The following is an 11,645-nucleotide window of genomic DNA, read 5'->3' as shown; positions in this document are numbered from 1 at the left end:
GACATATTTGCGGCAGTTTTTTTTCAACACTAGTCTACTTCTACATCTCAAACATCCAACTGATTGTTGAAAATTTTTTACACTTTTATATATCGACGAATCTTTAACAACATTTCTTGGTACACAACATCAAACGATTTTTTTTATTTGATCAAAAAGACTTATTATTTCACAAAGATTTAATACTAACACATATGATGAACAATTGCTTTGTTTAAGTTACATCTGTTTAATATAACAACATTTTAGATAAATAGTAAATATTTAAATACTAAATATTTAAATAAAACAAATCTATAACATGTAATATGTTAGCTTTTATTCATTAATTTAAACAAAACTAGAACATACCCGCGAAATCGCGGGAATTTAGAACCTGCTTAAAAGTATGTAATCTGTTGTAGGATGATTTTTTGTAAAAAGATTTTAAGAGTGGATAATTACAGGAAAGGTATCAAAAGTATCTTAAACATGAACTGGTATGAATATAACGTTTTGAATTTTTCTTCACTTAAGTTTTGTCATTAACTTCATTATGTAAAAATGTGTGGGCTATGGAAGGTTTCTGAAGAATTAATAGTGTGTTCTTATGTGAAAAATGCATGAGGATGGAAAAGAGGAAAAACTGCGGAAATTAATTTGACGTGACAGCTGACAAAGACAGGCCAATGGCCTGAAATTGTGACTGTATTGAAATGAATCAATATTTACAATGAAATCCGTAAAATATTAGGTGAATTCAATTTAAAAAATAGATGTGAAATATGACAATTTATTTTATTGAGTAGTCAATGATGGATAACGCCTTCATAAACTATGTTGTCTGTATAGTATTGTCCATCAAATAGAGAATCAGCAGCAGGTAAAATGGATATTGATTTAAAGTCTCTAACTCTTGAAAATGCAACATAGAGCTGGCCATGAGAGAAAACAGGTTTTGTTAGATCTAGTCCTATTTTTCCTAAAGTTTGTCCTTGAGCTTTGTTAATTGTAATGGAGAATGCTGGCCTAATAGGGAACTGACGTCGTTTTAAATTGAATGGAAGTCCTGCATCTGATGGGATTATGGTAATTCTTGGAAGGAAGACAGTGTCTCCTGCATGTGTACCAGTCAGGATTTTTGTCTCGATAAGGCGAGTTCCAAGATTTATAACAGAAAGTCTAGTCCCATTAAGAAGTCCTGCAGCTGGGTTTAGGTTACGTAAAAGCATAATTGGTGCATGTTTTTTTAAAGTCAATTTATGTGGTGGTGTTCCAGAGGGTGTAATAGTGTTGAGGAATTCTGTAGGATACAAATATCCAGTAGATTCATCTTCAACAGTATCAGCACTGAGATAGGTTTTACTAACAGTTGAAGGAAACATGTCCATGACCATTGTATTAATTGTGTCTACATCATCATTTGTTGTTGTTAAAATGGCGCGATCTGTAAATTTTGAATAGTCTGATGATTCTAAAATATCACCATAAAGTTTATGTGTAAGATTCTTTAATCCATTTTTGTCTGGGCATATGCAAAGGTCTTTAGGGAGCTGTATTTTTGCAGATCCAACGTTTGGATATAGTTTTTCCTTCCCATTACCAATACGTAATAAGAAGTTTTCGAAATCTGCTTGATTGTTTGAATGTGCGTTACTACGTACTCTCATGTTAATTGTTAAATTGAACATGGTAATGTTTTCCCAGAGGAAAGACTGCATAATATTACTATTAATTATTTCAGCTTGTGTTCCATGGCGAATGACAGGTAACACCTGCCTGAAGTCACCACCTAATAAAACAACTTTACCACCAAATGGTTTGTCTATCTGTGTTATATCACATAATGTTCTATGAACACACTCTAACACATGCTTATGTATCATTGGCGCCTCGTCCCAAACTATAATTGCAGTATTTTTAATAAGATTAGCAAGTGCACTGTTTCTTGAAATGTTACATGTACTTGTCTCTGAAATTGGAATGGGTATTTTGAATCTGGAATGTGCAGTTCGTCCACCTTCCAACAATTCAGCAGCGATTCCTGAAGACGCTACTGCCAGTGCAATTTTACCTTTAGATCTAATACGGGCTAAAATTGTATTATATAGGAATGTTTTTCCCGATCCACCTGGACCATCCACAAAGTAAGCTGTAGTATTTGTATGGTGTTCTGTAGCATCAACTACTTTTTGGTAAACATGATGTTGATCTGAATTGAGAAGGGATTCATTTTTGTCTGCTATTACAGTTTGTTCTTCAATTTTGTACTGACATTGTTCATGTAGTAAATTTGATGTAAAGGTAATATTAGATTCATCAATGTTTGGAAATCCAGGAAAATCTGCCAAGTTTTTACCATGAGATTTCAACAGTTGCTGTATGAGACACAGGACTTTGTTGCATACAAATTGTTTTGAATCGTGTGTTAGATTATTGTTCATGTTATGAACAATGTCTTCTGACATGCAGTCTTTAAATTGTTCCCACAACTTTGCTGGTTCAGATGGCTCACAAAAGAGAAGAATTGTTACAAAAAGCAAACGAATCTGTGTTGGGGTTGCAATAGCAGCAGCTTCTGTAAGACATTCTACCCATTCTTCATCATGTTGTAGAAAACCTCGTCGCATTGCAGTTTCTTTAAAAGTAGTACAAACAGTACCATCTTCCAACTTTCTGAGGTCTTCATAACATGTGGCACCTGGACAATGGTGTAGTAATAACCTCAAGAAAAAACGTTCTCCTTCTGCTGGGTTTGCCCTATAAAGTCGTCCAATAACATTACCTTTTTTTCGGGGTGCCCATGTATGTGAAGACTGATTCCATGTAAAATGTTCCGGGAAGAGGTGATATGGTATTGTTGTAGCCAAAGGATTAGTCTGGTTTATTTTAAACCAACCTGTCAATGTAGTGTTTTTATTGTGTTGAAGTGCCTGTTGTGCTTTTCCCTCATTATAAATTACCTGCTCCTGCCCTGGCAAATGAACTGCAAGTCTCTGAATTGCTGGCGAATGAGTATGTAAATCATAGTGGAATATGCGCCAACATGCCTCTGATGCTGAAACATACCTAGCATCAACATAATGAGTAATCTCATTATACACATTGGTTCCTTTCTGGTCAGAATCACTGGTTTCTGCTTTTTGAAGTCCTACCATTATCTTGTCATGTCCTTTATAAACATATTTATAAAGATATTTGACTGCTTTTACAGTAGAACATATTTCAACATTTATATGAGCGGAATATTTGGTGCAAAGATAAGGATTATAAGGCACAACCCACCTATTATCCAATATTACACCATTTTTCTCTACACAGAGTCCATTATCTCTACGTTTATAAAGTGGATAGCCATCTGATGTTTGTAATGTTGCAGGATTAAAATCTTTTGGAAAGCCTTTTGAGCATTTTCCATCATTCATGCATGGAGATTGTTTATTGGCTTTACCACATGGTCCATGGATCATATGCTGTGTAACAATATGATGAAGATTTGGCAATAATGCAGGGTCCGGTATTTCAGCTGAGACAAAGTCATCGAAATGATCAGGAGTTAAAGGTTTACTGTTGGGTTGTAAAATAAGAAGAATGTGTGAGTGGGGTAAACCACGCTTTTGAAATTCAATCACATAGACATAAGCAATAGTTTTGCCAAATACATTGTTTTGTGTAATGTCATGAAGAAGCATTTGAAGTTTTTGTTTGAATACTCTTATAATCAAATCAGGTCTATCTGCTGGGGTTTGATTTATAAGTAGGCTATGAACGATTTCTGGCCATTTCGGGTTGCATGTAAAAGTAATAAATAAATCGGGTTTTCCAAAGCGACGTACTATGGACATGGCATCTTGATATTGTTCATACATATTTCTTGGACTGCCAGTGAAAGATGATGGCAAAATAATGTTTCTGCCAACTGTGACGCCATCAACATCTCCTGCATGAACAGCATCATTAAGTCCCTGATAAAGTTCAGCTCGTAAGTCGTTCTGGTGGTAAAAGCAATAATTTAGTCTAAGTTGCTCAATCTTTGCAAACATATCTACAATATACTGTTGTAGTAATCTCCCTCCTCGAAGCAAAATGTTAAAGTTATCTCTCTGCATGAGATGGTATGCATAAAATTGCATTGTTGATACATGAGAATTAGCATTTCCACTATGAGAATTAGTATTTCCACTATCAATTGTCCAACCACTATGTCCATATGGTAGAAAGAGAACATAATGCAAAGGGTCATATTTCGGGTGAGTTTCATTTATATGTATGATTTCATACCCCTTAGGGTGATTTGATGAATTTTTGTAAAGTACAATGTCTCTGTTTGTTGGTTCTTTCATTTGAGAACCTGGTATGATGAGTGATACTTCAGATGCTGTTGGTAAATTATAGCGCCGTGTGTCTTTACTGGTATCTGCATGTAATACCAATTTAATATTTTGGTGTGATGCATTATGATCATCATGCATTATTTTTGCTGCATTTTTAAAAATGTCAATGAATGGATTGCAGTCGTGTAGCATATTTTGTAATGTTAATAGCACAGACTTATTTAAGGTATCATTCCATTGCATTCTATTACACAATTCATTTTCAGTATCATGTATGTATATTTGTGCAAATTTAGGTGCTTTCCCTTCAGATGGAAATAAATGTCCAATTCTATGATGGACAGAACCACAAATACGGAAATTATAAGGTCCATTATGTGGAAGGACATCTTCATGAACACCTAATGAGGCAAATGCTAAGCTTGAGTTATATGCTCTTATGTTTATTCTGAAATGTTTTGCCTGTTCAGTATTCAAAATGAATAAATTTTGCAAAGAATGTGGTGGGTCTTTAATAACAGGCAGTACAACTTTGCCTTGCATGCAACAGGTGGAAAATTTAGAATTTATATTTAATTGACCACTATGAGTTTCATTTTTCCACATAAGTGCTTTGCAACATTGACATTTATATTGCATTTCACCAATGTCACTATATTCAGGCAGTTTTATGTTTGTGGAATTATAGTCAATCAATGATCCTAATGCACTGTATAGTCTTTTTCTTTTTGGTGCCACAACAATAGCCTCTGAGTTGGATTTTCTTTTGCGTTTCAATTCCCTTTTTTGTCGTAGAGTCTGTTCTTGGGGTTTGTGTTTTTTCGGCATGTTACTGTACTGTAAAAAGAATTGTGTCATATTAAATGAAAGCATTGAACTAACCTTTAACATGTTTCATCACTTCAGCATATATTGTGACTATTTAGTGATGATAAATAACAACCTACATTATAATGGTAAGTAAATGAAGCATAAAATATACAATGTCTTTCCTGTGTATTTGCATTTAGTTTATAATTTCTGAAGTATTGTTCATTAAGATTGGTCTTGAAAAAAAGGTGAAAGTCAAGCAGTATCTGTACTTATAATAAGAATGTATAAACCAACATATATTGTTGTTCTACCTCTTTGATTAAACTGACCTAATTATCAAAATGTCATGGAAGTCACATGACCTTGAACACTGGATAGTGAAGATGAGGTGAAGGTTATGAGAAACCTGCCAATCTTACATTAACTCCTGCAGTATGCCAATTCTGCATACCAAATATAGTTCACTTATCTCTACTAATTACTGAGAAAGGGACATAATCACTAAGATGTGAATCAAACTTCTCTTAGTTACTGAATCATGGATTTGAAGTCAAGGTCATGTGACAGACAGGCACGTCATACCATTATGGCATACAGTGTGTATATAAAATAAGGCCGGTCTAATTCTTCAACCTTGTGAGATGTCTGACCTCCACTGATTATACATAACAGTTGAGACAACAATTAGTGTTGCATTATATATAGGCTAAAGTGTCCAGGTATTGGTTTGATGCATATAAGAAAATATGGTAAAGTTGAAATTACAATATAATTTATTAATAAATCTTCGTTAATTTATACACAACACAAAAATTACATGTCCTTTCTGTAGTTTTATAAAATAAAAAATTGCTAAAAATTATTGTTCTTTAATAAGTGTTGAAAATGAAAGTACTGAAGAACCATTCCCTATGGTTTGTACGGAATTGCAATTGAAAATAAAATCGAGCAAAAAAATTACGACTTTTTTGTTCATGAATGTGTGTCCATATCTGCAGATTCTGATGCTGATTTCATTTTTTCATTTGAAGGTTGTACAACTTTCATTTCTTGGGATTTATTGTGTGTATCTTGTAATGCAGATTTATTGACTGAAGATAGTTTGTCTGCTTGTGGGTTTTCATTCTGTTGAATATCTTTAATTTCATCTGTTATATCTTGAAATGATAAATCAGCTATTTCTTTTTGAAGTTTTGTAATTTCTTCATTCAGATGTTTGTTATTACCTCTTGCTTCACTCAGGTCATGAATTAGATGTGATGATTCAGATTTTGCCTTTGCTAACTGATCTATAATGTTCTGGAGATCTGAATTGAAAAGTCGTTGGAGTTCATTAGCTTCTGCTATTATCTCTGCAAAATTTCTTGATTTGGTCCATGCATTCATGGCTATGGAACTTTTTATACCATTGTGTTTGATTTGTTCCAGTTGGTGAATGACTTTCATCAGGTGACATGTCAATGGCATTCTGTGATAATCATCTAGAAAAGAAAAAAAAATGCAAGACTTTAAAGATATTCTGTGTTTTTAATAAGCAGTTCGGTTTTAAGATACATGTAGTTGGTGTGTTTTCCTTGGTTTTAGTTTGTAACCAAGATTTGTTTTCTGTCAATCAAATTATGACTTTTGAACATCAGTATACAACTATTGGTATTATTTTTCTTAATGAAATTATATTTCATGCTTAATGGACTTTTGCAGGAGTTGTCTCTGATGATGAGATTGGATTTAAAAAGTTTAGAAAATATATTGTTTTTCTGTAAGTGGGAATTTTCCCTGTATGTGATGGAGACATTGCAAACAGAGTTTTATTGGAATGCCCATACAGTATACCCTTCATTGGACAAATATTATGTTAATAAAAGTTTTTTTTTTATAGGTAAGATATAACATACCATTCCTTGAGGTCATTTCAGTTGCTTTTCTTGCAATGTTGCTTATATTTTACCTTTTTCCTGCAATAAATGATAAATAAATTACTACTAAAAACATTTGTTTGACATAAAAAGAAACTAATTTTGTGTTGTGTAGTGGTTGCAGTTACATGCTAGAAAAATGTAAATAAAAAGCTGCACCATGAGCGCATGATACGCCCTTTGTCCTGTGTGAGAAGTTTTATGCAATAATCATAAATAGTTTTTACGCAATAATCATAAATAGATACTTTTTGTTTCATTACACATGCAGAAAACAGAATAATCGATATGCTTTTTGTTTCGTAAAAGGATTTGTTTAAGTAAAATGTTGATTAGCAGGAAATTTTGGCAATCAAAATTTAAGTCAGATGTTGTAACATATGTAAGGTTGCGACGGAGCGGTTACTGAAAACACATATTTGTATGTGTCACAAAAAAAGGTGTAGAAGCGAACCACTGTGCTCATGGTTTTTGTTTCGTTACACATGCCATGCATGCAGAATAGAGAATAATCATAATGTTAACCTTTTTGATTAAAGTTGATCAGTAGGAAATTTTGGCAATCAAAATTTAAGTCGGATGTTGTAACATGTGTAAGGTTGCGACGGAGCGGTTACTGAAAACACATATTTGTATGTGTCACAAAAAAAGGTGTAGAAGCGAACCACTGTGCTCATGGTTTTTGTTTCGTTACACATGCCATGCATGCAGAATAGAGAATAATCATAATGTTAACCTTTTTGATTAAAGTTGATCAGTAGGAAATTTTGGCAATCAAAATTTAAGTCGGATGTTGTAACATGTGTAAGGTTGCGACGGAGCGGTTACTGAAAACACATATTTGTATGTTTCATAAAAAAAGGTGTAGAAGCGAACCACTGTGCTCATGGTTTTTGTTTCGTTACACATGCCATGCATGCAGAATAGAGAATAATCATAATGTTAACCTTTTTGATTTCAGATGAATCTTTTTTTGATCTCTTTTTTTTGTGTGTAAATAAACCTTGACAATTTGTTTTATTGGTGGAGGATTGTGATAAAACTGTATATAATTCAATAGTGTGATCGTTTTTTTTTTTATTATATATAGTTGATTTTTTACTCCTATTGTGGAGGTGTGCCTAGATTGGCAGAAGATAGACAATACAGATACAGTCACTCGAAATAGATTGCACTAATAAAATAAAGTTTACCTAAAAATCAAAATAATTCATGCATTCTGTAGATTTTTTTTATTCATTTTCATAGGGCCTGTGTCGTTAAATCTTAAATAAAACATGATAATATAGGCTATGCCTGTGTCGTTATTTACGTGACAATAAGTGAATGACAAAAATGATCATGGTTTTTGTTTCGTTACACATGCCATGCATGCAGAATAGAGAATAATCATAATGTTAACCTTTTTGATTTCAGATGAATCTTTTTTTGATCTTTTTTTTGTGTGTGTAAATAAACCTTGACAATTTGTTTTATTGGTGGAGGATTGTGATAAAACTGTATATAATTCAATAGTGTGATCGGTTTTTTTTTGTTTTTTTTGTGGAGGTGTGCCTAAATTGGCAGAAGATAGACAATACAGATACAGTCACTCGAAATAGATTCAACTAATAAAATAAAGTTTACCTAAAAATCAAAATAATTCATGCATTCTGTAGATTTTTTTTATTCATTTTCATAGGGCCTGTGTCGTTGAATCTTAAATAAAACATGATAATATAGGCTATGCCTGTGTCGTTATTTACGTGACGATAAGTGAATGACAAAAATGATTGTGTTTATTTTCACACAGCCTGGGTTGTTGCTTACACTTGGGACAACATATAATGATTGTGAATGACAAAAATGGTTGTGTTTATTTTCACACGGCCTGGGTCATTGCTTACACTTGGGACAACGAAAATGGCTTGCATGAATCTTAAATAAAACATGATAATATAGGCTATGCCTGTGTTGTTATTTACGTGACGATGAGTGAATGACAAAAATGATTGTGTTTACAACATATAATGATTGTGAATGACAAAAATGATTGTGTTTATTTTCACACGGCCTGGGTCGTTGCTTACTCTTGGGACAACGAAAATGGCTTGCATGAATCTTAAATAAAACATGATAATATAGGCTATGCCTGTGTCGTTATTTACATGACGATAAGTGAATGACAAAAATGATTGTGTTTACAACATATAATGATTGTGAATGACAAAAATGATTGTGTTTATTTTCACACGGCCTGGGTCGTTGCTTACACTTGGGACAACAAAAATGGCTTGCATGAATCTTAAATAAAACATGATAATATAGGCTATGCCTGTGTGGTTATTTACGTGACGATAAGTGAATGACAAAAATGATTGTGTTTACAAATAAAACATGATAATTTAGGCTATGCCTGTGTCGTTGACGTTATTTACGTGACAAATAAAACATGATAACGATAAGTGAATGACAAAAATGATTTCACACAGCCTGGGTCGTTGCTTACACTTGGGACAACATTCTTATATAACGATTCAGGCAATGATAATGTAGGGTATGTAATGTAATTTACCAAACTTCTTAAATAAAACATGATAATATAGGGTATGTAATGTAATTTACCAAACTTCTGGAAATATAAACGGAAGAGGAAGTTGTCTATGAATAAAAGCCGGAGTAATGACGGACACATATCCGGACTTCTTTTTTTCTGTTTTTCTCCCAAAATAACCGAAACTGAATAATCATAAGAATGGATGACAAATGCGACTATGCATGGTACCTATAGGACATATAGTCACAATGATCAATTTATTGTGGAAGGAGGAGAAGCGACACCAAAAATGAGGTCTTCTCGTTTAATAGTATAGATGTTTATCCAAAGTAAAAGTCAATATCAAATTAAAAGCAGAATCAAACAATGAGCACCACCGACACACTTCTGATTATTCAACTGTCTTGCTTTTAAATTATTGAAATAAATAGTAATTAAACTTGCATTGTTCAGTATATAAATTAACTATTTACATGGTCTTTAAACTATTACATTCCTTATTTTGTAAACAAACTATACCTTTAGTAGCACTCTACAGTAATTTCAAAGTTCAAATATTCACACATCAATAGTTTCATCAATAGTTGGTAGTGATTCTAAAAACTATCAAAAATTGAATGATAACCACTTTTGCTTGGGAAGTATTTTTTTGGTTTCTTTCGATTTTTTTGATACATTATCACCCATCTTTAGTTTAGTTTTCAGTTTCTTCTTGATATGTTTCGCCAAAGGAGATTTTTTTTCGTTGATCATATCATAGTTCTCGTCATTTCCAAACGGAAGTTCATCGTCTTCGTCATTTTCTGATTTTTTTATTTTTCCAACAGAAAAATTATCCTTATTCGAGATAGGATATCCCTCATCATGTAAATTGAAAAATGATTTTGGGGTCATCTTCATATAAGGTTCCCGTTGACCGAATCCAATCTGATTTTCAGCTTTATCATCCTTCATTAATTTGTTGTTGGAATTTTCACTCACGTCTTCTAAAAGGCGATCATTTTGTTCTGCGGTGAAGAGTTCCTTGTTTTTTTATACATCTTTTATATCTGATTTTCTCATTAAATGTTCTTGCTTCATTAACTCGTCAAATTTCAATTTCGGAATTAGAATTAGTTCACGTGCCATATTTCAAATATGCTTCCAAAAATATTGGTAAAATGGTTTTCAGTTGATACACACACTTTTTTCTTTGACGGAGTGTTGTTCCTTTGGCTATCGCTTTACGAATAACTCGTTTTTTACGCTTTAATCCTGTTTTATCCGTGTCAGAGATTTGTACAATTCCCTGAACCACATTAACAACTATCTCTAGAATACTTTGTAGCTTTTTTTAGTTAAAGTTTTCAATATGTACATATTTTGTCTAGGAGAAACTTTAAGTAGAAACTTTATAAAACAGTTTCTATCTTCTTCATTCATTGTATAGGCTGATATATTGTACAGAACTGTCCTGGAAGAATGTTTGTACGCAACTGATATGTTTTATCGGTGTGAGGGTGGAGGTCAAGAAGCAGAAAACTAAACCTCTGTTTTGTTGATTTGTGATACGCATCCATAAACAATTTCTTCTGTCCTGGAAACATTTGCTTTCCCAATGTTTGAATTTGCAAAACATCTCGAAAAGATCGGAAAAGGATGAAATATTGACAATTAAGTGAGGCTGTTCTCATAGACTTTCCTTTCTGGAAAACATTCTGCAATGTGTGAATAACTGTCATATTATAGTGATGACTCCCAACACACATAATGTGAGACATCTCGACACTATCTGCCGCATCCATCATTAAATCATCGAAAACTATAATTTTATGACCCTCCTATTCACCCCAATTGGTTAACAGTTCCATTGAAGGGAGACCTTTATGAAATTGAATTTGAGGGATTTCATTTATCATTTTATCATACAAGTCCTGCCAAACACTAAAACAAAAATATATTTTAGATGGTGGAATTTTTGAACATTTCCGGAGCCATCACCAATAACTGTTTAGTGAAATAAATCTTTCCAGAACTACTTGGACCGACAATGAAAAACGATGTAGGAGATTCAAACTTTATTAAACT

General features: G+C 33.0%; 1 protein-coding gene across 1 annotated transcript; it reads right to left on the bottom strand.

Moving 5' to 3' along the window:
- Positions 1-387: 387 nt before the first annotated feature.
- Positions 388-9,690, bottom strand: LOC139495483 (uncharacterized). The gene is made up of 4 exons (XM_071283759.1): positions 9,647-9,690; positions 7,022-7,081; positions 6,353-6,607; positions 388-5,150 (listed from the first exon to the last, which is right to left on the bottom strand). The coding sequence occupies exon 4, from the start codon at positions 5,139-5,141 to the stop codon at positions 789-791; it is 4,353 nt and encodes a 1,450-aa protein (XP_071139860.1). The 5' UTR covers positions 5,142-5,150; positions 6,353-6,607; positions 7,022-7,081; positions 9,647-9,690; the 3' UTR covers positions 388-788.
- Between the last annotated feature and the right edge of the window lie 1,955 nt (positions 9,691-11,645).

The sequence above is a fragment of the Mytilus edulis genome, chromosome 11, assembly GCF_963676685.1.
Source record: "Mytilus edulis chromosome 11, xbMytEdul2.2, whole genome shotgun sequence".
Taxonomy (NCBI): domain Eukaryota; kingdom Metazoa; phylum Mollusca; class Bivalvia; order Mytilida; family Mytilidae; genus Mytilus; species Mytilus edulis.
The sequence above is the reverse complement of the archived record's forward strand: the minus strand, read 5'-3'. Positions and strand labels throughout refer to the sequence as shown.

Excerpts from the sequence above, each read along its gene's own strand:
- LOC139495483 (XM_071283759.1), bottom strand. The coding sequence starts at position 5,141 with ATGCCGAAAAAACACAAACCCCAAGAACAGACTCTACGACAAAAAAGG.